The following is a 27776-nucleotide window of genomic DNA, read 5'->3' as shown; positions in this document are numbered from 1 at the left end:
CTAACCTGGCCCATCCATGCATTAGAAACAATGAACCCTTGGAATACTACTCAGCAATAGGTAAAGGAATAAACCATAGATATATGGAACGGTCTAGATAAATCTACAGAGAATTACGCTGAGTGAAAAAGCCAATCCCAAAAGTTTATATACAATACGATTCCACTCATATCACATTCTGGAAATGACAAAATTATAGAAGTAGAGAACAGATTAGTAGTCACCAGGAGCTAAGAAGGGAAGTGTCTGTACAGGGGCAACGTGAGGGGTCCTGTGATGTGGAAGGTTCTGTATCCTGATTCAACCCATGTCCTATCTGGTTGTGACACTGCACTGTGATTCTGCAAGATGCTATCACTAGGGGAAATTAGGTCAAGGGCACTTGGGGTCTCAGTATATTATTTCTTACAACTGCATGTGAATCTATAATTAATTAGTAAAATTTTAAATTAACTTTTAAAAATTAAAAAGTTTTAAGCCTTAAAAAGAGGCAAAGCTAATCTGAAGTCAGAGCAGCAGCTTCCTCCGGGAGGGGCGGGGTGACTGGAGGGATCTAGGGGGTTATGGGGCTCCGACCATGCTGAGTTTCTTGGTCAGTGCTCACTTTGTGAAAATTCATCAATTTATGTTCTTTCCCATATGTTTTATTTCAATAAAAAGCTCACATGTACTTTTTAAAGGCAAAAAACTAAATTACAGATAGATTTTATAGACATGGAAAGTATTCATGATACAATGTTTAGTGAAAAAAAGGTTATCAAACATTCATGTACAATATGATCTCATTTCCATTCTATGTATATGTAAATACACACACACATGCACACACACACTGACACAGAAAGCAGTCACAGGCTCTATACCAAAATGTCAGCAGTAATGGTTTTCAGCATTTTTTTTCTTTTCTTCCCTTTTGTCCACCCTATCTGAAATTTCAAATTTTCCTAAAATGAACTTATATGATATTTTGTATTCTAAAGGATAATAAGGGTTTTTGTTTGATTTTTAATCTAGGCAATCTGACCACCCCCAGGTCCTGACCAATCCAGACGTATCCACTCACCCATCTCAGCTGCCAGTGCCTGTGCCAGGCGGAAGCTGGGGACCCTCTTCCAGAGAGGACTGTCTCGGTTGGAGAGGTGCCTCTGGGCTTGGTTCCTGGATGTGCAGGGCTCAGTGGCCCTTCTGGGCACCGGAAGACCCCTGGTCTGAGACTGGTAGGCTGTATCCTGGGGCACAGAGGCAGTGAAGGGCTGGGCTAATGTCCCTGGGGTGCTGGGGGATCATGAACGGAGGGACATGTTGAGGTCGCACAGAGAGAGGCCATGGCCTCTGAGCCCCTCCACACCCTAGACCTGACTTTGGGAAATTTGCACCCCGAAAAGGACAGAATTTCTGAGAAAGTGCTCCCACTAAACATGCAATTCTTTATAAACGGCACAGTCGTATACATGCCCACCCAATATATGCAAAATTATAAAGCTCAATTTTGCTTTAAGAAAATATACAGAGAAGTAGAATTTCTAATCCATGTGAGATTAGGTTACCATATGGGCCTATGGAGGGGTCTCCACTGGCTTTGGAGGCCATCATTCTTCATGGTAGCGCCGCCACTCCACTATTCACCTGAGTCCCCTCCATCCTCTCTTCCCTTTGGGTTCCAGCCATCTCTTCTCCACGTAGCCACCCTGACTGCCCTTTGTCCTTGTCTTCTGCTCACATCAGGCCACCCTCCCAGCTTTTATTCATTCACTATTCATTAGTTTATCTGCTCAAGAAATATTTATTTCTGTCGCTAATTGGCCAAGTGACTTTCACTCTCTGAGCCTCGGTTCCCCCCATCAATAAGATGGGGGCAAGGACTCTAGTTGGGGAGAATGAATGAGGGCTCTGAGAATGCCCAGACCATCTGCCCTGTTCTGGGCTCACAGGCACTTCGATTCCCAGGCCATCCCAGATGTGTGGCACTATCGTGGGGGGTCCCCAGGATACCTGATGTGAGAGAGCCGGTGCTCTGGGGTCTGAGTGAGGGGCGATGCTCTGCTGGTTTCTGAGCCCAAAAAGCCACTGTCTGTCTCAGGGGATGCCATCCAGGGCTCCTGAAAGAGGCGGTGTCTCTTTAAGTCTGAGGAATGTGCCCGAGGCAGACTGGGAAGACCTTCCAGAGTCCTGGCCTGGGTCTCGCATTCCAGAGGCTCACAGACAGGGCGGCTGGCCCAGCTCCCCACTGCCAGGCCCAGGATGTGAGGGTCCTCAGGCCCTCAGGACCCAGCATGAGCAGCAGGCCAAAAACGGGGATGCCACACCCTGAAAGAACCCTGAGCAAGTCCCCCTTCCCTGAGGAGTGGGAGCCAGGGCCATGGGAGATGGACTGCAGATTTCCTGAGCTGAAGAATAGAAAGAGGAAGAGGAAGCAGCCCCACTGTGGGAAGGGAATGCTCATTTCAACATGTCCTCTGGACTGGGCCTGTGACACCACAGTCCTATCTGACTGCAGAAATGCCCAATGAATCGGGACAATGAAAGCCATCTAAAGCACACGCTTCCTACACACTGGGTCTCACACAGGCCCAAAGAACACAGACCAAGCGACATGGGTGCCTGCCCTCAGTGAGTTCGTAGTCTAATGTAGATTCCTTACCACAGGCTCATGAGGACTATAGTAATGTGTGTGTATGTATGTGTGTGTGTGTGTGTGTGTGTGTGTGGTATGTACACATCCATATATATGTGTTTTTCTATGGGAGGATCCATAGCATAAGTCACATTTTCATAGTGATCTGTGATCCCTGTAACGGTTTAAAAATCGCTGTGCTCAAACATGCACAAACAGCATGGTGTCAGCGACTAGCTCACCCGGCTGTGCTGAGCAGACTCGGAGAAAGACAGGCCATGGGCTACAGGCTCTCAGAGGAGGAAAAGAGCTTCCGGCAGAGGGGCAGGAGTCGGGGAAGTTATAGCCAAGAGGTGGCACTGGACATAAGCCCTGCAGGTCGGGCAGGATTGTGACAAGCAGGGGTGCGAGCAGGCATTCTGAGAAGGAATAGCGTGAGCAAAGCCCCAGAGGCAGAAAGCTCCCTGAGGTTCTGAGCCCACGCCCTTGTGGACACCTACCTCCAAGTGGGAACCACCAGCTTGGCACAGAGACTTCTGGGGAAGGTGCTCAGAGATGCCGCTTCCCTCCAGGCTGGTCAGACTGCTCTGGTGGGAGGCCGCCGGCTTGGTGCCCCGAGGGCAGGGCGGCCTGCCGGGGCTGGGCGGAGCTGCCTTAGCTTTGCTGGGTTCCAGCAGGTGCCCATCTCTGGCCATGAATGCATGGAAGCCTGGGGGTTTCGTGGACACCATCTGCTCCCCAGTCTCCCTGGCAGGGAAAGAGAGGCATGTCAAGCCCTGATGTGGGCTGCGCAGCCCTGTCCTGGGAGCCAAGCAGTCCAGGCCACAAGCTCTGAGTCAGACATCCCTGGGTGCCCACCCTGGTTCTGCCACTTCCTAGCTGCGTGACCTTGGGCAAGGCACTTCCCCTCTCTGAACCTCACTTTTCTCAAAACCCACCCAATACACCACATGGGAATAGTATGGAAACAAAGGAATTTGCATACCATTTCCAGTATTGCAGCTATTTCCATTAACTTCCATCTACTCAAAAAGACTTTATGTCACTATTATAAATAGAAGACTAGTATTTTGCATTACAAATGGAAACTAACTTTGAAAATCAATATAAGAAACAGGAAAACAGTATTATCATATTCTAGATAGATTCTGTTGCCTGCTAAAGGCTATGGGCCTGAGGCCTGCTCACTTTTTATCTCTTTCTCTCTATTTAAAGGAAGACCAAGAAGGGCATTAAAGACATAATAGCACAGAGAGTCTCTCTGTGATGTACTTAGAAGGTCTGAGGCTGACAAGGAGAATAATGTTACTTAATGCTTTTTCTATCCTCCCGAAAATCACCTCCCACATGACCCAAGTGCTATTAGTGCATACATTCTGGAGAGATGCTGAGGAAAGCCATTTCTGAACCGTGAAGAGCTTTCTACCTCACTGAGACAATCACCACCTTTGTAGTTTCAGAGCTGGTGTGGGACAAGTCAGGGAGGTTCATGGACTTACTTAAGGGGGGCCTTGTGAATTCTCTCAGCCTGCGCCAGGGTCTGCCTCGCAGGGAGCCTGGTGGTATCTGCTTTTAATGGTGCTGGAGCCGGCCCATCAACTTCCAGGGTTTGGCCCTGTTCCTCCTCTACCTCCTCCTCTGCTTTCATAGCTTCTGGGAGGGACTTGACACTGAAGTACCTACCAAAGGACACACAGAGGAGTGTGACCTTTGCCCAGATGGGACAGGCAAGATCCAGCCACTGGGCCAGACACCCTGGCTCCCTCCTGGTGGGCACTCACCGCTTTAAGAGCCTCTGGAAGTCTTGCTTCACCTGCAGCTCCTTGTGCCTGAGTGGGGTCGGGAGGCCCAGAGGCCTGTCCTCCACCTCACCGCCAACAGTGCTCACCTCCACATTCATGTGCAATGAGCAGGGACCAAGGCTGGCGGCGTTGGGCTGAGGGCCAGAAAGGATGAGGGGCAGAGATTCAGCAGATACCTAAACATCACTTTTTAAGAACCTACCTCAGGTCAGGCTCATACTGGGTGCCGAAAGAGTAAGAAATAGATAAGACTCATCAACTCCATCACACTTTTATGTATGTGCAAAATGTAGAGACCAGATCATGTGATCTTCAGTACTGGCTGCCACTGATTGAGCACCTACTATGTGCCAGGCACTGTACAGATATCACTTTGCAACAATCCCACCAGTACATATGGTTATTATGACCCATTTTATAGACATGTAACTGGATCACAATGATTTGCCCAAAGTCACACAGAAGTGAGGGGCAGAGCTGAGATTCAAACCCAGATTTTCTGCCAAAGGCACCTCTCCTGCCTCCCCTCGATTCCAGTATGGACACCCAGCCCCCCACAACACTTTCACTGCGGGGGCATGGGAGCCCCTCAAGATGAGGCACTCAGGTTTTCACCATTAGTACAAGAGATAGCGCCTAGTAGTTTTTCTACCTTGTTGGGCAGAGCACAGTGTGAGAGAATTTCTCCTAAATCACTGGGGCCCAAGATGTCAGCTATCATGGATATCTACCAGCGCCCAGCTCTTTACCAGCCCCTGCCCCACCTAATATACAGCCCCTTCTCCTGCTCTATTTCCCAAGTCCTTCAGCACAGGTGGCGAGCAGCACAGGCAGCAAGGCCTGGAGACTCCACCTCGGTCACCTATGTGACCACTCTACCCTCAATTTGCTCCACTGCAAAATAAAGATTGTGATGGTCTCTTACGGGCTGTGATGTGGAATGGAGAATACTTGACAAAACCCCTTCCAAGTATGGCCCTTGTCCAGCATTTCCCATCAGTGAACGGTCCCCAAATCCATCCGATACCAAAAGCTAGAAGCCTAGAGCTCATCCTTCGCTCCCTTCTCACCCCAATTCCAAGTCCAGTCAAATGTGCCTTCTAGATCTCTCTCAAGTCCATGTTCATCTCCCCATCTGCCCTGCTACCTCCACATCTCTGACTGGCCTTCCTGCAAAATCCTCTCATGTGGCATCCTGTTGAAAAACCTAGCAATTTAAGATCAAATACTTGATATGACCCACCAGCCCCTATGTCATGGGGCCCCTGCCTCTTCAACTCCACCTCTCAGACAACTGCCCCACGCTTCCATATTCTAGCCACAGGCCCTTTGGACAGGCTGTTTCTCCTGCTGGATGGCTTTTCCTCTTCTTACCTAGTAATTCGTACTCGCCTTCAGATCTCATTTAAACAATTATTGCCTCAGGGAAAGTGTCTCTGACCCGCCCCCCAAACTCAGTTATGTTACCTTACTGTCTACTCTCAGAACCCCATAATCATCCTTCACAGCATTGCTCAAAATTATAATTAAATAACTGTGTAATTAGTTCAACTAGACAGAAAACTCCATGAGGGTAGAAGCCACCGATTTTTTTGTTTCCCACTGAATTCTCACCATGTGTCATGGGTCCTGGCATATGGCACACACTTCATAAGTATAGTGAAGAAGTCAATTAATGAAGAAGTGAATGAAAGCAGGAACAGAACATGACTGGGCAAAGAGATACCTCAGGGCAGGGGGTCTGGATGGCCGGCATGGAGGCTTCTGCTGAGGGAGAGGTCAGGCACGTTGGCTGGTGTGGGGAAGGTGTGGCCGGGGGTCTGTCCAGAGGTGAGTCTGACCCAGCTCGCTCAGGCCCCTGCTGGTTCTGGTCCACATGGTCCTTTAGCTCTTCTAGGCGAATTCCCAGCTGGAATATCTCTGCCTCCAGCTCCCTGGAATGGGGAAACATCAGAGCTGGGAGCAAGGATGGCAGCCCCATCAGGCAGGTCTGGGAGGCTGTGCCTCAGAGCAGACACCCCAGAGAATGCCCACAGAAGCTCTATTTAACACCATGATTTACATTATGTGGAGAACTTGAAATAAACAAGATGAAAGTGGACTCTATTCGAAAGCAAGAAGCCTCAACCCAAGTCCCCCTCTGCCACCAATAGCTGTGGGACCTTGAGTAAATCCCTTCTCCTTCTGGCCTCAGTTCCCCCATTCTCTAAAGAGGGGGGTTTCAGCTCATACTTCCAATGTCACTACTTATTGCAGTGAGTCCAGAAGGACACAAATCTTAGCCTTCAATATGCCTTCATTTGGATATGTGGTTAATTAGAATAGGACTTCTCTCTGTTTCCCTGGTATATCAATTATGAGGATGAAGTGGGCCCGTCCTGGGGACTCAGGGGACCTGGCCTGCCTTACCTGTCCTCCCTGACCTCCCTCCCCAGCACGTACCTGCCAGGATCAAATTTCCCAGGAGTCTCCTTGGAGCCGGCAAGCTGCTGAGCTGGGTGCTGCTCCCTGCAGGCCTTCAGATACTCTTCCTCCAGGGCCGAGTGGGCAGCCTTTAGCAGCTGGAAGCCCTGAAACCGACCAGGACAGGAAGGCCTGAGTGCCGAGACCCCACAGACGAGACAGCCCATGGAAGGGCCATGGGACTCACTCTGGGTCTCGGAGGCCTCTGGGCCCCCAAGTCCCTGGGAGGCTGGGGTTGGGACCCTCTGGAGTCTGCCTATCCTGGTCGAGCTCTCTGCCATCAGGCTGACATGTCAGAGGCACAGCGTAGAGACTTGGCACCAGCTCCAGAGAGCACCAGTCCTTCTTGGGTAGACCTACAAGAACCCCAATGTTCCATGACAGTTTTAGTGTTAAATATATTATCACTATGCCCCTCATAAGGACCTAGTACTTGAGAGACCATGGGTCCTCATCCTTGATTTGCAACATGTGGGTTTTGGAATATTAGTCACTCTTTTCCCAAATGCTTATAGATGACCAGGGCAGATGATGTTATCACCATCGTACTGTTCATAATAACTAATATTACTGATCATTGAGGCTCTATGCTAAAGCACTTTGCATTATTCACCTAACCTTTAACATAATCCTAATGAGAAGGGTACATCATCATCTTCGTTTAAAGAGGAGGAAACTGAAGCACTGAGAAGTTATTTAAGTTGGTGATGGTCACACAGTGAGCGAGAAAGTTGTAGAGAAGTATTTGAACCCAGGCCATCTGGCCTCCAGAGCTCATAGTAAACATGATAATAGGTAAAAACTACAGGAAGTGAGATCATTATCCCTAGCTTTGTATCATCCCATCCTCTGCACTCTATACTGACGACAAACTGAGGCCAAGGACAACCTAGAGTTTAGCCCCTAGTCAAGCCTGATCTTCTAACAGCTCCCAACTTCCATGGATATGAAGGAATTAGGATAGAGGGGAAGAAAATGAATGGTTTTAATTTTCAAAGTCCTTGATCATCTACCCAATTAGATAACATAATACATACCACACATTTGTAAATGGAAAATGCATGTGACATCTGTATAATAACAGAGGGAAATACTTGGCTTATAATATTTTCTACAAACCAGATGTGTTACATTTGCCTCTCTAGGCCCTCGAGTGTCAGCTGGGCTCCCTACCCGCTGGCTTCCTGTGGGGTCTGTCCAGTGAGAGACATCTATGAGAGGTCACAGGGCAAGAGGAGAGAGACCTGGGGGGAACGGCTCTGGGCAGGCACTAATCCCTGGGCTTCTCTGTTCCTTGTCAGGCCCCTGATGCTGCCATACCCCTGCTAACCGCCCCTTCACTGACCCCCACACTCCCAGCTTTGAGAGCTCCATCTGCTCCTTCCTGGGACCCAGCTAATAGAGCAGAAATCTACATTTTATATATGATGACAATTATCTAGAAATACCAAAGTCTGAAAGGAGATAAACTAATAATGGTTAGATCAGGGGTCTACCCCGTTTCCCCCTCTAGTTTTCTTTTTTCTTTCTTTCTTTTTTTTTTGGTAATTACTATTATAATAAAAAAATAAAAGGGCTCTTTCTGGTTGCTGACAGCAGGAAAATTGGTGGGAAGCCATGCAGGGCCGTGATTATGACCATGGACTTCGGAATCAGATGACCTAGGTCGAGGTTCTGCCGCCTATTAGTTGTATAGCCTTCAAGTCACCTCTCTGGGATTCAGTTCCATCCCAGTTAAATGGGAGTGATGACCGTAACTGCCTTGCTGGGTTTTTATGATGATAAAATTAAAGAATGTTCATCGAGAGCTTGCCACAGTGCCTGGCATACCACCATTGTTGCTTAACAAATGGTAACTATTGCAATATAATGGTCATTATCATGGAAAGCTAAGCAGAGGCTGTTTGTTCTAAAAGGAGACACTATGTCTGGGATTCTCTGGCCTGTCTTGCAGCAAACGAGGCTTCAGGGACTCTGTGATGGGAGGCAGTTATCTGGCAGCTCCAAGGGCACCTACCTTGAGTTGATCCTGGGGCGTCAGCCGTCCTGCCTGCATCAGGCCCACAAAGGACTCCACCTGGACATTGGGAGGGGAAGGAAACACGCTCCATTAATCCAGATCCTGGAAGATGAGACCTGCACACTCCCACACTCAGCCACATTCATGCTTTGGCACAAGGAGCTAGGTCCCACCTCGGAATGGGGGTTTTCTGCCAAGCACCGAGAAGCATGTGCCAGAAACTGACTTCACCACTGACCTCGGCCGTGGCAGCCTTGGGAAAAATTAAAGGGGAAGGAACCTCCAGGAATTTATCAACAGCAAAACATACTTACTCATGTGCATAAAGACCTATGAGGCAGAATATTTATTGCAGCATGGTTGGGGATGGGGTGGGTTTGGGGGAGGAAACAGTTTAAATGTCTATCTGTAGAACAGTAAGCAGACATGGGGAAGAGAAAGGCACATGTGTATGTTCTGATGTATACATGCCTCCGAGACCTACTCTTCAGAATCAAATCAAGGTACAGGACAGTGTTTCTAGCATGCTACCATCTGTAGAAAACATGTGGAGAATAAAAAAGAAAAATGTAAATATATTTGCTTGTGTATGACAAACTGTCTCTAGAAAGATGCACGAAACTGAAACATCAATTGCTTCTGGAGAGAAGTGGGTGGCGGGGCAACAGGGATGGGAGGGAGGCTTTCTACTACATGTACCCTTTGAACTCGGAACAAAGTGATTTATTGCCTACCCAGGAACAATTATTTAAGTTTGGGACATTAAAAGCATTGGAACTGTATAACGTCCATATTTACGTGATCATTTCTCTAAATGCATGTGTGCGTGCTGAGCGTTTCTGCATGGAACAGAAGAGCAAGGGTGAGAAAAAAGACTTTGTACTGTGTGAGGGTCTTTACCATATGCATCTATCACCCTCACAAAAAAATATAGTAAGAAAAAAAGGCAAAGGCTAATTTGGGGATCCTTTTTAGGATAGCTCTAGTTCATTGCTGAAATATAGAAATTTATGTAATATAATTATATCATATAATCTACATAACAAAATAAAAATATAATGAAAGCTACAAACCCCATTTAAAATTTTTGAATAGCCATATAGAAATAGGTAAATTAATTTTAATAATATATTTTATAAGCCTAAAATATTATTTTAACATGTAATCAATATAAAAATGATTAATGAGATATTTCATATCCTTTTTGTCACGCTAAGTCCTTGAAGTCCAGTATGTGTTTTCCACTTACAGATCACCTCAATTTGGACTGGCCATAGGTCAAGCACTCAATAGCCACGTGATTAGTGGCTCCCACATTGGACAGTACAGCTCTGGATCATTAGGGGTCAGCTGGTGTCCCGACTCCTGCTCAGTGCAATGACCTTGGCTTTGCTTCATTTTACAACAACGCAGGGCAAGGAGAAATGTTTCTCCAGTTACAGAACCCAGAATGGTGGTGACAAAAAAGGAGTAAAGTACTTGTTCACACTATTACAACATGGACGAGTCTCGAAAACATTATGCTAAGTGAAAGAAGCCAGACAAAAAAAGACAACTATTTTATATGAACCCATTTGTATGAAATGTCCAGAATGGGCAAACCCACAGAGATAGAAATTAGATGAGCAATCTCCAGGGCCTGGGGGAAGGCGCATGAGGAGCGACTGCTTAATAGATAATGGGTGACGAAAATGTTCTAAAATTAATTGTGGTGATGACTGCATGACTGTGAATACTGTGAAAACCATTGAAGCATTAACTTTAAATGAGTTCATTGTAATGCATGTGAATTATATCTCTAAATAAAGTTGTGAAAGAGATTGAGAGAGAAAAGAAAAAAAGGCAGGAAGGAAGGAAGGGAAAAAAGAAAAGAAAAGAAAGAAAAGAAAAGAAATGGTGGTTTTTCTTTGAAGAAATTTATTTTATGGACATGGTGACATATGAACTATTGCATTTCACTTTTTTGCATTGACAGCTAGAAAGCTCAAAACCAAACATGAATCTGGTGAAGTGTTCAGCGTCCAACAGAGCATTTTATTTATGCACTTCACTCTAAGTTCATTTTTTTTTACACCCTTACTTCCCCTTTGCCCCAGTTTCCTCACTTCCGTTTGCAGAATGTGGTTATAATATATGTTTTCTGAGCTGCTTTAAAGCACTTTTGGAATAAAGCCAAATGTATAGTTATAAACAGACCTGCAAATAATTCTCAGTTCTTTGGACTATTTGATGAAAATATAAAGGCCCTTTGAGAGGCGACTGAGAACTGGTTTCTGTAATGAAATGAACTAAGAAAGTGGGGTGATTTATCTTGAGGAGGAAAAATAGAGTGGAGGTTCTATTATTACCCCTCCAGATCCTGAGAGAGCTGAGTGTCCCCCGGGGGCCAGTGAACCAGGAGACATTTTTAAGCACAACTGGAGAGAGTTTGATGAGATGTAATGCCAAAAAGGGAATTAAACCTATCATGGGTAACAAGAAGGAGGCTGGAGCCGTGTGGCCTCTAAAACCAGGGGAGAGGCTCACGTTTTAGAGATAATCAAGTTAACTTTGTCAGGAGAGTGACCAGTGAACCTCACAGAGAGCCTCTCATCCAAGCAGGCCAAGGTTCTGCTTTCTCCGGGTGACATATATCTCACCTGGCAAAGCTGGGGTTCCACTCACCTTGGCCAGGAACCGGCTGGCCTGAGAAGCCAGCACCTGGGTCCGCTCCACTGAGGGCTGGTCCTGGGCAATGCCTGGCTTCTCCAGAGGCCACCCTGGAGTGGGTGCGCTGGTAGGCGAGGAGGGGCTCGGGTCTCCCTGAGCTGATGGCCGCCCTGGAATACACAACACTGAACACTGGAGCCAAGAACAGTTTTTCCTGGGGCTGAGAGATTGACGCCGTACTCAAAACCACCACCTCCATCATCAAGTTACAGCTCCGTCATCTCACAGTCACGCCATCTTCACCCAGGTGTGTGGGAGTGGGCTGGACAGTGCTGTCCCCATTTATAGGAGAGAACGAAGTCTGAACCTGCCCTGGATCACACGGCTGGAGCCAAGCCAGGCCTCTGGGTTCCCAGTCGATAGTGTGAGCTCTAACTCAGAAAGATGTGGATTCAAATCCCACCCTCCTCCTTGTAGGAGCGTGACCTTCAACATGAGCTCCCCTGTCCGGGCCTTGGGCTCTTCAGCTGTTAGTGGTGTGACACCCCTCACCAGGCTGACATGGGGGTTAACTGGGATGTGTGTGGCAAGGCTGGGCACAAGGCCTGGACCCCATATGGGCTCCACAGTAACAATGTTCTTTGTCATGCAAGTCACCCACAATCACCTAGCTGCTAAGTGGCTGAGTGACAGTTTCCCCTAGGCTGCCGTGGTTCAAAGTGGGATACTTTCCACATCTCCCTTTGACTTTTTCAAATCAAAGGGCCCAGAGAGGAGCCTCACATACTCCCTCCTTCCCCCAGCCTGAAGCCAGTACCACCCCAGAGTGAGTCAAGTGTCCCCAGAGCAACATCACAAGAAGAATGAAGCCATGTCTCCTCTCCCAGACTCACCTGAGGCCTCGGAGGCCTGCGAGGCCTCATTGGGGCCTGGCCACCGCTCCACAGAATGGGGCTGTGGGATGGTAAAGGACAAGACCTTGGTCCCCTGGGGCACCGTCCCTGTGTGGATACTGTGGCTGGGCTGGGGTGGGTCTGAGTACAGGTTCACCTGTTGGGGAGAGAGGCACAGGCAGAGCCAAGTCAGGGTTGAGGCAAACCCACTCAAAAGGCCTCACCTTCGTTCACACCATCACTTAGGCGCTCAACAAACATGACTATAATAATAAATGCTACCTTTTAACGGAGCCCTTGGGTGGGGGCCAAATACTGGGCGAAGAGTTTGCATCTCATTCTCTCTTTCTGGCACTCTCGAAAAGGAGGCAGGGCAGGGACCAACATCCCCATTTTACAGAAGGGAAAACTGCGACTCAGAGAGGTTAAGTTACTAACTCAAAATCTCCAGCTGATAAATCCTTGGCCTGGGATTTTAACCTGGCTTTGACCCCAAAGTCTATGTTTTCCATATTAATAATGTTATAATTTATAATATAGCCACGATATTATAATTACTATATTTAACATATATAAGTGCAATAATATATAATCAATGTGTATTAATAAAAACATTTCCAATAATAATTATTATATTGCTAATATTAGCAATTGATAGTTGTTTGGGTGAATGAGTAAACCAACACATGAATGAACTACTCTCTGTGTCACCGGGGATGGATTTGACATGGTAACTAGCCCTGTGTATGAGAGAAGACTGGATGGAGTGAGGCAGATGGCCAAGGAAGACCATCTGAGGCTCAAAATTAAGAGATCCATGTGCCAAACGGTGGTTTAAAGCAGGGCTGGCAAAGTTGGTCTGTTTTTGTGATTAAGATTTCAGTGAACACAGACATGCTTGTTTGTTTAGGTATTGTGTATGGCTGCTTTCATGCTACAACTGCAGACTTGAGTTGTTACCATAGAGACTGTGTGGTCCACAAAACTAAAAATATTCACTATCTGGCCCTCTGCAAAGGAAGTTTGTTGATCCCTGGCTTAGCATGGGAGCTCTGCAGAGCCGGAATTCACGGCCACCTTGAGTCCTAGAGCAGCTGACTTAACTAACCTTTCTGTGCAAACTGCTCAATAAACAGCAGCTACCGCCCTCACCTTCATCATCACTATCACCACTGTCATCACCACCATCACCATCACCGTTGTCATTATATAGCCATCCCCTGACCTCCAGGCAGGTCCGTGGAAAAGCTACTCCCCTGTGGGTGGTGCCCCAGTGCCTCCACTTGCAGCTCCACAGGATGTCAGGCAGTTTATCTGACTGCCTGCTGCTGCCCCAAGGTCGGGGTAGGCCTGGTAAAGGAGGCCCTAGCCCCGAGGCAGGCAGTCTCTTCCTGTTTAAGCTGTTCTTCACGTCCTGGTTGTAGGAGAAAAATCTCTCCCCCACCTCACCCCCACCCTGCCTCCAGCTGCCTCCTCCTCTTTCAGGCCCAGCCTCTGATGAGAACAAAGCTGGATTTTAATAATCCCCTCAGCCATCTGCTCAGACTCGCCTGTGGGGGCTTGCCCACCAGCACCCCTTTCCTCCCAAAGTGACCCAAATCTGGGGGAAGCCCAGCCCTTCATGTCTTCCCCCGTCCTACCTGTTCCTCTTTCAGCCTCTGGCTTGCCCCCCAAGGCCCAACCCACAGAGCAACAAGAAAAGCAGCTTGCAGCATTGTCTCAGGGATCAGAGGAGCGTGAAGCAGAGGGGTCAAAGGCTTGTGCAGATTCCCTGAAGTCAGGAGCTGAGGGTAGCTGTGGGCAGCTGAGTTGTCTCCTAGGACACATCTGGGACCCACCCCTGGGCTTCAGGGCACCCCTTTTTAAACCAGGATGTCCGATGGTGCTTCTTGAGGCTGGACTTGCTACATTAACCAGAGCGGGGTGGATCAGTGAGTATGGGAAATATTGGGTTAAATAACTGACTGTTCTCTGCACAGATGGGTTTCTCACAGCCTTTAAAATGCTAATAGACTTTATGAATGGGGCAAGGATGGAGAGGGAGTGGAGAGAATAGGAAATATTTCTCCAGCTCCTCTGAACAAACTTCTCTTGCCCCCTTACCCCTACCCTATCCCACCTCCACTAGAGGTGGACCAACCAGTGGCCATCAGAATATACGCTTTGGGAAAGGCAGTTTTATGTCATCCCTTGATTCTTTCTGGGGTAATTTCTGGTCTCCTTAGCCTCCCAGATCCCCCAGCAGCTGAGAAGCAGCTGAGATGGGGGACAGAGGCTGGGGGGAGGTGACAAAAGCACAGAGAATGTGTGAGATCACCATAAACTCTGGCCTTATGCTGATCTAGAAAACAGAGCCAGCAGTGACTCCCGACCAGCCCTGGCTCCCGGTCCCCACCCAGTCCAGATTCAGCGATACTTCCAGGCCAGGCCTTGGGACTCCCTGGTCAGCCTCCCTGGCTATGGAGCCTGCATAGTCTGGTTCTGCTAGAGACTGTTCTATAAATAGTGGGCTTTAGAGCCTGACTGCTGGGCTCAAACCCCAGCTCTGGCACCTACTTATTGAGTGATCTTGGGCAAATTGCTTAAACTCTTTGTGCCTCAGTTTCCTCAATGGTAAATTACTTAGGACGGTGGTCAGTAAACCTCACTTGTTACTATTGTTATTATCATTATAAACACCATCATTCTGCCTCATCTCCGTGTGTCTGCCACAGATTCCATACAGGGTCTGTCAGGCTCACCCAGGCATGGGGAGAAAAGGGCACCCACTTTGGAGTCAGGCAGACCTAGGTTTAATCCTGACTTTTAATCCCTAACCAGCTGTGGGATGCTGAGCAAACCACTCCACCTGGCTGAGTCTCAGTTTCCTCTCATGAAGAGGATCAAGCGAGGTGATCCTGTGAGTACACTTAGCCTGAGCCTGGCAGCTTTTCACCACTTAGCAAAAACCTCCTTCTCCTGGATCCCCACTGTTGCTGGGCCCCCACTGCCAGGCCTTGCCTGGGTGCTCAGGACAATATCCGCAGCCTGGCCCCCTCCCACATGGGTCCAGTCGTCCTAGGGGGCTCTGAGCAGAGTTAGAGGCTCGGCAGGTCCAGGGCTGCCACTCCCACCAGTTCAGCCTGAGGGAGCCGGGCCATTTCCACCTCTCTGACAAAGGCTCAGAGCAGGAAGCCTCTCCAGGGTCTCCACATTCTATAGAGCTCTGAACAGGGTGAGAAGCCCGGCAGGAAGCCCTAGGCCCTGCGGGACTGGGCAAGTCCCCGCTCCATCTGGGCTCCCTGTTCTCTTTAGCATGCTGGGATCGTGGGCCCTGCCTTACTGCTCCCTAGGGCAGCTGTGAGACTGGGGTCCAGGAGCATACTGTCCTGCTCCAGAAAGGGTCCAGATGACCTGTACTCACCCTTTTCTTGAGAAGAACCCACATGCCAAGGACTCATTTTTCCAGAAAGTGGGAGTGGGTGATCTGGCACTGAACCACTCACAGCCTCTCCTCCCTTCCCTCCTATGTTCCTTCACACATGAGACAGGGGTCTGAGTCACCAGCCAGGACACTGGCTCAGGTGACTGCATATGAGGAAACTCGAGTCCCCACCGGGTTGGGAGAGCACCCAGGAGAGGAGGCACCACCACCACTGTGCTCCCACTGTATCCACCCCTGCCTGTGCCTGTACAGTGCCTGGCACATGGGCACCCAAAAAACACCTTCATGTTAATATTAATAATAATAATAATAATAATATTCCCTATCTCTAAGGAAGAACTTGCCAGGTGCCAGGTCCGTGCTTCCCCATATACTGACTCATTCCCTAAATGAGTAAAGGAAGAAGAAAGGAAAGGAGGGAGGGAGGAGATGCCTCAAGCCTCTGCCCCTGACCATGACCTTTGGCAGCCTCTGCCTCTCCTGGGGTCCCAATTCCCCAATATGTAAGATGGGGAACTGAGGGTTTGGACCTGATGACTAGCTCCTTTCCCCTTAGACCTTCTAGGAGTCTGGAGACATGAGAATGTGGTTTCCCCAGAAGCCTCCTCTACTGTGCTCCCCAACTTCCCCAACCCTTCCACCCCGGAATCTTGCTTAGCAGTTGAGAGCTGGAAGGAGGCTTAAGATATTGGTTTCCAGGAGGAAGGTCTGATTAACTCCCTTCTATAGATGTGTCCAAGGAGGCTGAGATGGGAAGGGACCTGCCCGTGTGTGAGGCCAGTGTGGGGACACAGAGACCTGCTCCTAAAACAGGGCCCCTTCCGTTTTGCACATGGCTGCCTCTACCCACACTTATAGAAGCCCTTCTAGGTGGTTGAGAGCAGCTCTGTGGCAGGGGAGGCATCCTGAAGCATGACTGGGGCAGGCCCATGTGGGGGTCCTGAGAGAGGAGGCAAGTGAGAGGTGGGTCTGCATCTCTGCACCTCAGTTCCCACCCCCTCCCTCCTCTGCTACCTGATGAGGCAAGAGCGGGGTAGGAGGAAGGCAGGAAGCCACAAGGGGCTGCCGCAGGTCTCACTTCCTGCCTCACCCCAGAAAACGAGAAGGTCCTACATGCAGAATTCACAGCTTCCTCCCAAGCCTAAGTGGGGGCTGGGCAGGATGGCAGTCAGCTCCACTGGAATCATGGATGGATGTCCCTCTCCATGCCCCCCTGTAGCACACACTTGGCACACGCTCACTCGGCACTGGGTCAGGGGATGAAGGGTTGAGGCTGTGGTGCATAGCGAGGAAGAAGAAAGGCAAAGTTGTGGTCCAGGAAGGATCAGGCGCAGGAAACACCAGGGTCTAAGCAGAAATTCTGTGCTACTCCCTTGAGGCTCAGAGAGCCCAAGTAACGTCCCAAAGTTCACATAGCTGATCAGTAATAAAGCTAGAAAGTGTGTTCAGGTGATCTTCACCCCAGAGCTCATCTAGAAAGAGAGAGCTCTTGGTGAAATTCCTAGGGACCCTAAGTTCTAGAAATCAAGGTCATTAAAACTCATCAGTGGTAAAGGAGATTGAGCCCAGAGACCACTGCTCAAGGTCGTGGAGTGACCTTTTGGTAGAACAAGGAAGGACTGAGTTCCACTACCCCCAGGGTCTCAGGAGGCAAGAGGCAGTGGCCCCTTTCAAAGACTACGGGAAAGTGTCATCTCCAGGGGGCCAGGCCCACACCTCCACCCCTCCCCTGCTGGGTACCTTGGCCCCCAGGCGCAGCTGGTCGATGGTGTTCTCGGCCTCAGCATACTTGGTGAGGAGCTTATGGTAGTCCTCCTGCAGGAGAGGGAGAGCAAAGCAGTCACCCACTCAGGGTCCTTGCTGTGGCGCTTCGCAGGGAACCTAGCGCCCAAAAGGGGCTTCTGGGTTCCTCAAAGTGAAAGCGCTCAGTGATGAGAGCTGAGCAGACCCCTTCGGGCTCACATGCAATGCAGACCCCTATGGCCAAATTCAGGACAACTCATCCACTGTCCCCTTCCACCAATCCAGACAATGATTCAGGGACGGGGGACTCTGGGTGGCTTTACCTTGATGCATAACCCTCGTCACAGAGGACCACAACTGCTTGCTTCCAAATTACCTGCCTGTCTGTGGGCTCTGTGGATAACCCACATCTGTCTTCCCCACTGTTCTATTCCCAGCTTAAGTAGTATGTGCTTAATAAGTATTTTTTAACAGCTGAATGAATGAATCATCAAGGGTCTCCTTGGTTAAAAAATAGAAGACTTGAAAATTATAGTCACTACTTGCTTTAAAACTGAAGAGCTTGTTAAAACAAGTCATGACAGGGGAAAAGCCAAAACAAATGTCATTGGTAATTTTTGAAGGATGCTAGGGAACTGACACATGGTTCTGAAAACTGGTAATTAAAAGGATAGAATCAAGCATTTCTCCTATCTTTCCTACGTGAACAAGACCTTGATAACCAACTAGTTGATCAGAAAAGTTCAACTTTATAGAAAATTTCCATCAAATAAATGCAAAAGGGATGATAGCCTGAGGACACCAACATTTTCACCCCGAATGAAGGACTGGATCAAGGCAATGGACATCAGTGGCCGCTCACATCACAGGTGAGAAGCCAGCAGGCATCCCCTGCCTCCTGAAGGGACCACCCATGATGTGCTCTTGCCAAAACTCCCTACCCATGTGGTGCTCCTGGTCTGGAGGGGAAATAAATAGGTGATTACAACCCAAAAAAGCCTCTGGCTCTAAACTGACAACATGCAGGACAAAGAAAAGACAATGGAACATAGGAACAGACATCAGATCAGAGGGAACATCAGCATATCCAGAATGTGGGAGACTCTACAGGACAGAACTGGTTCCTCAACAAATAAATTACAAGGAAGAAATAAATTTGAAAAGAAATGCAAAAAAGAAAAAAAAGGGGAGAGACTTGAAAGACACATTGGCCAAATGCAGTATATGAGTGTTTGGATCCCGATTCGAACCAACTGAAACAAACAAGCCATTTATGAGACTTGGGGGGATCTGAACACTGACTGAATCTTGGATAATATTAATGAACTAGCATTAACTTTTAGGTATAGTGTTGTGGTTATGTTTAAGGTAGAATCTTTATCTTTAGACGTACACACTAAAATATTTTTAAATAAAATGATCTGATGGCTAAATTTGCTTCAAAATACTCCAGTAGGGTGAGTGGGGGAAGGGGTGAAGCCATAGATGGATAAAGGTCGCTGGGGGCTGGGTGATGGGTATACGTGGGTGGAGGTGGGGCGGCGGAGGGGGGGTGCTCATTATACTATTTTCTCTCTTGCATAATGTTTCAAATTTTTTACAGCAGAAGTTAAAAACAAACAAACACAGACTTATCTATCCTTGCAGCATGAGTGCAATCCTGCTCATTTTGAGCAAAGGGCTTCGGGCTGTCTTCATGGCTTGGAGTACAACCTTCTCTCCACCAGCAGGGGATTCCTAGCCCAGCCGGAGGCCTCCACCAACCTCCCATCCCAACCAGCCTCCAACGCATCCAGGCCCACAGATGCCTCGACGACACACCTACAGAAATTAGTCCACTTTACCTGGAGCTGATTGATTAGCTTGGTAGCTTGTTCGGGCGTCTGAAATTCTTGGGGTACCTTGGTGATAGGGTGGGTAGGAGGTGGGTCCTTTCCCAGGCAGGCTTCTCCACTGCTCAACAGCACCTCCCGCACAATCTCGGCAGGTGACTTGAAGATCAGTGGCCGAACAGGGTCCTGAGGCTGCCTGTTGTGTCTCCTAGCCTTGGGGGGGCGGTAACTCTCATCTTTGGGGAACCTCACCCGGGGTCCCACCTTGGAGAAATCAGGGAGAGGGTAGTTTAGCCTCCCCCGGCCGTACTTGGGGGCATCAGAAGATGAGCAGCCAGCCAGAGTGGCTCCCTGCCTGGGCAGTGGCCTTTTCTGCTGGACTGGCCTAGGCGGAGTATTCAAGGGGCTGATGGAGCCGGTGAATCGGGAAGGGAGAGCCTTAGGTGACGTCCGTTTCTGCTTCCAGGCTTGGTCCCCGGGCTGGGGGCAGGAGTAGCTGGTAGTTTCTCTCCTCCATGTATCTGCAGGACACTGGAGGCTCTGGGGTGCGGGTGCTGAGGAGTCCTGGAATTCTGTGGGGGTTGCCAGAGCAACACTTCCTCCGGTTCTGTCGTCTGGGTTTAGGAGGTGGTGACTGGGGCTCTGTGGTAAAGTTTCTGTCAGGGCAGTGGGCTGGGGGACTTCGGTCTCTCCTTCCCAAGGAGAATCAAGGCTGTCACTAGGTTGGTCAAGGCTCATGGTCCCACTGCTCCAGGACCTTGCGGAGTTGAGGTCAATGGTTGGGTTGACCTCGGAGTGTTCTGGAAGTTTTTCTCCACTGGCTCGTTTGTCAGAGGCTACCCAGCCTGTGGCCTGATCCCACCCCAAAGCCTCAGGGCTGGTGTTACCACTGTCTCCAGAGCAGAGACCAGTCTCATCTCCCAACCTTGGGGAGCTCTCTCCAGCTTCCTCAGCCTCCTGATCTCCAACGGCCTCATCTGGCTCCTCTTCCATCATGTCCGGTTGAGGATCCTGCTGGGGGAGCCAGTTGAGAGGCAAGCTGGAACCTTCTGGGCTGTCCACATCCTCTGCTTCAAACTCTAGAAAGACAGGTCATTGCTTAGCATATGTCAGGTCTGGACTCACTGTGGAATGTTGCCTAAGTCATTTCACCCTTCTGGGCTTTCATTTCCTCATCACAGTGGTGATGGCAAGACTCCCGATGAGCTGCCACATGGCCAAGTACTTACCTAACATCTCCTCTATCTGACTCAAAGGCCCTCCAAACTCAAACCTCAAACCTGGTGGTCCCCCATGTTTCCTGTCTCAGCAAATGGCAACATCATCTTATCTAGTTGTACAGGCCAGAAATCTGGGAGGCATCTTTGCCATCTGTCTCCTCTAAGCCCCAGAATCCAATCTGTCACCATCACCTCCTATAGAGCTGCCAAACTTACCTATTGCTCTAAAGTCCAGCTCCACCACCTTTGCCCAAGATTACATCCTCTCTAGCCTGGACCACTGCAGTAGCCACATAATCATCTCAATCCTCAACCTCATCCCTTATCTGAAAACTCATCAATATCTTCCTGTTGTTCTCAGGATAGAGCTGAACCTTTAATACGGTCCTGAGGTCCCTGCCTCCATTAGCTCTCTTGATCCATTTCTCTCCAGGGTCCCCCCCATCCCCCATCTCTCCCTGCTCTAGTCATGCCACATCCTCTCCCACCACAGGGCCTCTGCACATGCTAATCCCTCTACCAGGGTTTTCTTTCTTTCCCTTGGCTTAGTTAGCTCCTATCTGTTATTCAGGCATTAGCTCAAACTTGATCTGATCAAGAAAGTCTGCTCAGATCTCCCTTACTAGATCAAATTCTCCCTTAATAGACTTTCACGGAATACCTTTACTTTGAAATACTTATCACAGCTGCAGTTTTCCACTTATTTATGTGATTGTATCATTAATATTTTTCTGCCCACTACATTGTAAGCTCCATGAGGGGAAGGACACCCTCTGTTTTTATTTACTATTGTATTTGCAGAGTAGGTGCTCAGTACTTGACAGAAGGCAAAGAAGGAAAGAAGGGAAGGAGGGAGTACAATAAGGTATGCAAAGCTCCTAGAAAATGGATAGTTGTTGTAATTATTACACAGTAGGTAGTCAAGAAATACTCATCCATTCCTCTACCTATCCACTCACCGATAAAACACCCACTCACCCATCTATCTATGCATTTATCCATCTACTTATCTACTCAGCCACTCACCCACTCATTACCCATTTATCCATCCATCCATCTACGCATCATCCATGCAGTCGATGTTTACTGATCACCTACTCTGTCCTAGATCCTATGTCAGCCTCTGGGATAGAGCCAAAGCTTCGTGAGACACAGTCTGCATGCCACCAAGCACAGACTCTCTACTCTGGTGAGAGGCACCTTTGTCATAACCCTTGTTATCACTCACTGCTCCTGTAGGATCTTTCCCCTACCCTCGGCACCTCTACATCCTTCAACTCCTTAAAATCTCCTTCAGCAAGTCTCTCCTGTTTACAGCGGCACATTTGAAATCCAGAGAGGTTAAGCATCTTGCCAAAGATCACACCGTCCTGGACCTGGAATCCAGGTCCCAGCCATGCAGGCCAGTTAGTTTCTGCCACTGAGGTTCATGCCGTAGGATGAAGAGAGTGAGCTTTGGAGCCAGGAAGCTCTGCCTTCCATCCTGGCCCCTGTGATACCTCACTGGGTGTCATGGGCAAGTAGCTGACCTCTCTGGTAGTCCTTACTAGACTGGAGGCTAGTCCCTCCTACCTGGCAGAGTGGTGAGGAGGGACAGAAACAAGTCCCGGGCTCTGCCTAGCCCTGCACCTGGCACATAGTAAGGGCACAGGACATGGCAGCAGCTGTTACATCATAGCAGGGGGTTACCATGTGACCTCAGGAAGAGATGTCTCTGCCCTTTCATCCCAGTATATCCCAGTAACCATCCTCTGAGGGAGAGTTCAGAAAGTGGTTCCCTAGCAGGTAGCTGTGGGCAAACCTGACATGAGGAACTTGAGGTCTTGGCACAACCCACTATCAGCTTAATGGCTTCTCTACCATCCACAGGGGCCTGCCTGATTTGCAGAATCTCAAGACAGGGGTGTTTCATTCATACTGTTAAGTGCAACAGCCATCATGCATAAAGCGCTTACTGTTCTCAGCAGTGTTATTACTCTAATTTCACAAATGGGGAAACCAAGATTCCAAGAGGAGAAGAGACTTGCCAAGCCAAACTAAGAAGTTAATCTAAGTTGGTCTTGGTGCAAAGGGAAGAGTTATTTTAGAAAACAAGGGATGCCAGCATTCCCATTGCTAACTGGGATTCTATAAAATCTTAAAAATGGGTATAACCCCTGGACCAAGCAATTTAAACTACCAAGGTTATTATCAAATCAAACGTACAAAGATGCGCTGATATTCACCTCTGCATTATTTGTAATAGTAAGAAACAGAAGCTACCTAAATGACCAGCAGTAAGAGATGGGCCCAACAAATTTCAGAATATCCATGCCATGGAATTCCTAGTCAAGCATTAGGAATGACATGACGAAGAACATTTGATGAACTGAAAAACTGTTCATGTCTATTAAGTTACAAAAACCAATATAGCTTGTAAAATACTGTTCCATATTCATATCACATTTGTTTGGAAAAGAGTTATCTGGATAATAAGTAATTTTTAGTTTTTCTTCTTTTTGCTTATATTTTCTGATTTTTCTGCAATGAACAATAATACTTACATAATTTAAACTTTAAAAATTTTAAACTATTGACTTCATAAATTTTAATTAAAAATTTTCTAAAACTCCCTCCCACTCCCACCTCCCACCAGAAAGTGGGATGTTTAGGGGACACCACTGTGAGGTTGGGGGCGGAGGTCACTCTCACCCTCTTCCTCAGACTCTCCCGATTCAGGATCCTGGCGCCCATCAGGCTGCAGCTCCAGGTACCACTCCATTGGCTTTAGGTGCTGCTGGGCCAGGCGGAAGTCCTCTAGGAGCTCGGGGCTGGTGGCACTGGGGAAGGGCCCCTCTTCCCCCCAGCTGTGTGGGCCGCTCCCATCAGCATCCTTTTCATCCTCAGCCCAGGCCCAGCGCCGCCGCTGGGGTCCCTTCCCCAGGCCTGGCTCAGCCCAGTGGACTTCTGTTCCTGAGCTGGCCATTGGGCCTGACTTGTACTTCACCTGGGCCACTTCATCTTCAGGAGACGGAGCTGCCACTATGGGCACCAGAGTCACCGCCAGCTCCTCTCAGCACCAGCCATCCTGTCTGCGGTCTGTCGGGGACACAATCAAGGGACAGCATTAATCCTCGAGCCCCCTCCTTTCTTCAGAACAAAAAGTTACCAGCAGGAGCTCTGGAATCAGACAGCCCCGGTTCAGCTCCTGGCTCCATCCCCTTGAAGCTGTGTGACCTTGGGCAAGTCACTCTGCTTTCATCTTCTTCATCGGTAAAACTGGAATAATAATTCTTCTCTCCCTCAAGAGTTGTGTAAAATTACCTGAGATACAGGGTAAGGAGCCAGGGGCCAGCGCACTGACAGATGTTGAATGTGTGCTAGCAATTGTTACCTTGCGTCAGGCTCCATGTGTGCGACTGCTGGGCACAGGCCCAGAGCGATGAGCGATGATGGTGGGAGCAGGGTAAAAGCGAGTGGCAGGAGTCCTGTGTAGGCCTAGGAAGTCAGGGAAGGTCCCATTTAGAAGCCACTTTCTCTGGAAACCTTTCCTGACCCCCACTGGGTAAGAATTCAGGTCAGGATGGGGCGATGGTGGAAAGACCACTCCACTACTCAAAATAATTGAAAACAGGTACTTAAACAAATACCTCCATGTGCTCTCTCCCACGTCTGGGATGCCCTTCAAATGCCTGAATAGGACCTGGGTCTGGCCACCACCTCTCCTGTTCATGTTCATGGCAGCACTACTCACAACAGCCAAAAAGTGGAAACAACCCAAACGTCCATCAACAATGAATGGATAAACAATTCGTGGTATGCACACACAATGCAATATGAATCCGCTATAAAAAGAAATGAAGTGCTGACACATGCTACAACACAGACGAACCTCGAAAACATGCTAAGTGAAAGAAGCCAGACACAAATGGTCACATACAGTATGATTCCATTCACATGACATATCCTGAATAGGTAAATGCATGAGAGAGAAAGCAGACTGGTGGTCACCAGGGACTGAGGGACAGGGAACTGAGGAGTGACCGCTTAATGGGCACAGGTTTCTTTTGGTGAGGATGAAAATGCTTTAGAACTAGATAAAGGTGGTGATCGTACAATATTACAAATATACAAAATGCCACTGAATTGTTCACATTAAAATCGTTAATTTTATGTTACATGAATTTCTCTTCAATTTAAAAAAAAAAAAAGAAAAAAAGAGCATTCCAGACAGGGAGATCAAGGAGTATAAAAGCCTGAAGGCAAGAGAAGAGACATGGAGGTTTGTGGTACTGGGGACAGGGGCTGGGTGCTTTGACAGCAGAGAGTGTGGGCAAGGAAGGTGGTGGCCAGACTCAGGTCCTATTCAGGCATTTGAAGGGCATCCCAGATGTGGGAAAGCACATAGAGGTGTGGCCTAGAAGGTCTTCTCCGGCTCCTCAGGGAGAATGAACAGGAAGGGGGGAGCCTGGCTGCAGAGGGAACTGTGGCAGGGGAAGGACAGCTGAAGAAGGGCCCCTCCCTGCCTGCTTTCTATCCTCTCTTTCTGTCTTTCTTTTCCTTCTCCCTCTTATCTCCTCTCGTCTCCTTCTTTCTCATCCTCCTGCTATGGCCAGCACTCCCAAAGCGCCTCCTTTGTGCCAAGTGCCACAGAGAGCCCTGGAAACACAAAGCTGACAGAGCAGCAGGCATGGTCCCTCCCAAGGAGCTCGGGCAGGGCCTCCAGGAGCTCATACAAAGGCCTCACTCTACAGGTGGGCAAACTGAGGCCTAGAGAGCTGAGGGGCCTTGCATGAAGCCACACATCAGCCAGGACAGGCTGGGGTGAAAGGTCACCTGTGGCTCAGGTCCACCCGGGCTCCTCCTTCCATGCTGCGGAGACATGAAGTATAACTCCAGGCCTCGAGGTACAGACAGGTCTGTCACTGCCGTCTCATGAGCCTTGGGTCTTGGTCAGAGCCCTGATGTGTATGGATGAGAAGTCAGCAGGCAACTAGTCCTTGATAGAAAGTTCCCCGGGGAACAAGGGCTGGGGTAGAGACAGGGACTAACATTCTTCCCTTTCTGGCTACAAGCCCTGCTCCTTGGACAGGGGCTCATCCTCCCCCCTTAAGAGTCCTCTCTCCCCCAGAACTTCCTCCGGATCACCCTGCAAGCATCTTCGTGATCCCGCTGCATGTGCTGCGCCCGCTCATGCTAGCCTGGGCTAGAAGCTTTACCTGAATGTTCTCGATCTGCCCTCACCCTAAACAGGTGAGTGAGGCACAGGAAAACCATTTTTCAGATGAGAAAACCGAAGCTCAACATGGAGTAGTGAGCTGGCCAATATTACCCAGCTGCTCAGGGACAGAGCAAGATTCGGAATTGTCAGTTTCGGCCCAGTGGTCTCCATTTTTTTTTTCCAATTACACAAACTCATCAGTAAAAATATCTATTTGCCTGCACACCTAATATGTATTTTTTATAACTTCATATACATGTATTCTCATGCTATCGCATTACACATATTAGAAAAAATATATCTAAAAATGAATTTTTAAAACTATACAGTAGAAAATAAATATTTTAAAAGGACCTTCTAATCTTTTTTCTCATATCCTCTGGGGGCGCTGTATCCCTCTTAGAAATCCCTGCCAGTGGGCTTAAGCTTGAGTGTTCTTACAAATTCTCTAAGAATGCAGATTCCTAGGTTGACCCAAAGAGAGCTGGACTCTGGGATAGCCCTGGGATAGGTAGCCTGGGACAGGGCCCAGGAATCTGCATTTTAAGCAAGCACCCTGGGCAAGGCCCGCGCTTTATGTTGACTAGGCCTTCCTGCTCCTGCTGCTATGGCAGGTGTGAGAGGTGCCAAGAGCCGTTGCTCTTCTATTTCTGAAACCTCTGCAGGAGGAAGGGGCCAGGGGAGGCGTGTGGTTTTTTGATTTTTTAAAGGGCTTTTTTTCTAGCCGTGCCACAGAGCAGCCTGCCCAATCACAGAGGCCTCTGCGGCACAAAGAGGAACATCCTGTCCCCTGGGATGACTCAGTCATTACAGAAATCTCACTGTGACCAGGAAGGGCCACATGTTCGGCGCAGTGACGGCCACTGGCTGGAGTTTTGCACATGCGCAACAGGCTCTGAAACCTGTGAGCCTGTCCTGAGCAGGACCTCCTGACTTCCACGCAAGCCATGGCCCTCAGTGCCATGGAGCCTGGGACCGGCCAGTCAGCTGGCCAGTCAGCAGCACACATGAGTGCCAACCACATAACAATCTCAGGCCGGGATGAGGACACGCTCTCACTGGGCTGCTGGGAAAGAAGCAGGCTGGGCGTCCAGAGGTTCCCAGCCTCGTGCTGCTGCCCCATGGTGAAGTGCTGGGCTGAAGTTTACCTCACTGTAAAATGGAGAGAACACCACCTGCTTTTGCTTTTGGCAAGACGGTGACGCCCTGCTAGGGCGGGCTGGGAGACAGCTTAATGAACTTGGGTGACCCATTGGCTTCTGAGGGCAACAAAGTAACAAAGATGTATGTATATAGCACCCAGTAGGTGCAAATTAACTTTTAAAAAAACCTATGACCTCCTATTGTGTGCCAAGCACTATATAAGATACAGAAATACAGAAATGAGTAAAAGCATTCCAAAATTTCAAATGAACATGGGGGAAGGGAACGACAATACAGAAGGCTTATTGAAGAAGCAATAAGCTGACCTTGAGAGAAAAAGAGGATTTTGGGGGGAGAAGAAGTGAGGAGGGCATTCCAGAAAGAACAGCATAGGCAAAGGCACAGCAGTCTGAAAGTATGAACAGAACTTGATGGAAAGCTGTGGGCAGGGGTTCTTCAATGGCATCCAAAGGCAGGTTGCTCCAATCAGCCTCCATGAGGGCAGCAGGGCTGCTCCCAAAAGGCATGTGGGTTGGGTGAAGGCTCCAGCCCTGTGAGCTGGGGGCTGAGACCAGGAAAGTCCCATTAGCACTAAGTGCCCTCAAGGGCTGGGCTGCCAGCCCTGGATAAACTAGCCCCACAAGGAAGCACCAACCACTCCGCTCTCCTTATGTACATCTCCTCACGTCCACCCCACCACCCTGCCCTTGGCCCTCTCAAGGGTCTATGAGACCCTTTTGATTTCTCTTTCCAGTTCCTGAGTGGGTCAGCCA

The 27776-nt window shown here is 48.8% G+C and overlaps 1 protein-coding gene across 1 annotated transcript in view; it reads right to left on the bottom strand.

Annotated features, from left to right (window-relative positions):
- Positions 1-27776, bottom strand: part of AKNA (AT-hook transcription factor) — a 42842-nt gene that overhangs the window by 13784 nt on the left and 1282 nt on the right. Inside the window, 13 exon segments of the mRNA XM_039866801.1 lie at positions 1064-1275; positions 1993-2099; positions 3115-3361; positions 4114-4293; positions 4396-4550; positions 6143-6350; positions 6859-6986; positions 8897-8956; positions 11564-11718; positions 12442-12598; positions 17606-17680; positions 19453-20519; positions 23352-23738. Coding sequence (XP_039722735.1) covers positions 1064-1275; positions 1993-2099; positions 3115-3361; positions 4114-4293; positions 4396-4550; positions 6143-6350; positions 6859-6986; positions 8897-8956; positions 11564-11718; positions 12442-12598; positions 17606-17680; positions 19453-20519; positions 23352-23625 — 3025 coding nt within the window. The 5' untranslated portion in view covers positions 23626-23738.

Source organism: Pteropus medius, unplaced genomic scaffold (assembly GCF_902729225.1).
Source record: "Pteropus medius unplaced genomic scaffold, Ma_sr-lr_union100, whole genome shotgun sequence".
NCBI classification, from domain to species: Eukaryota; Metazoa; Chordata; class Mammalia; order Chiroptera; family Pteropodidae; genus Pteropus; species Pteropus medius.
The sequence above is the reverse complement of the archived record's forward strand: the minus strand, read 5'-3'. Positions and strand labels throughout refer to the sequence as shown.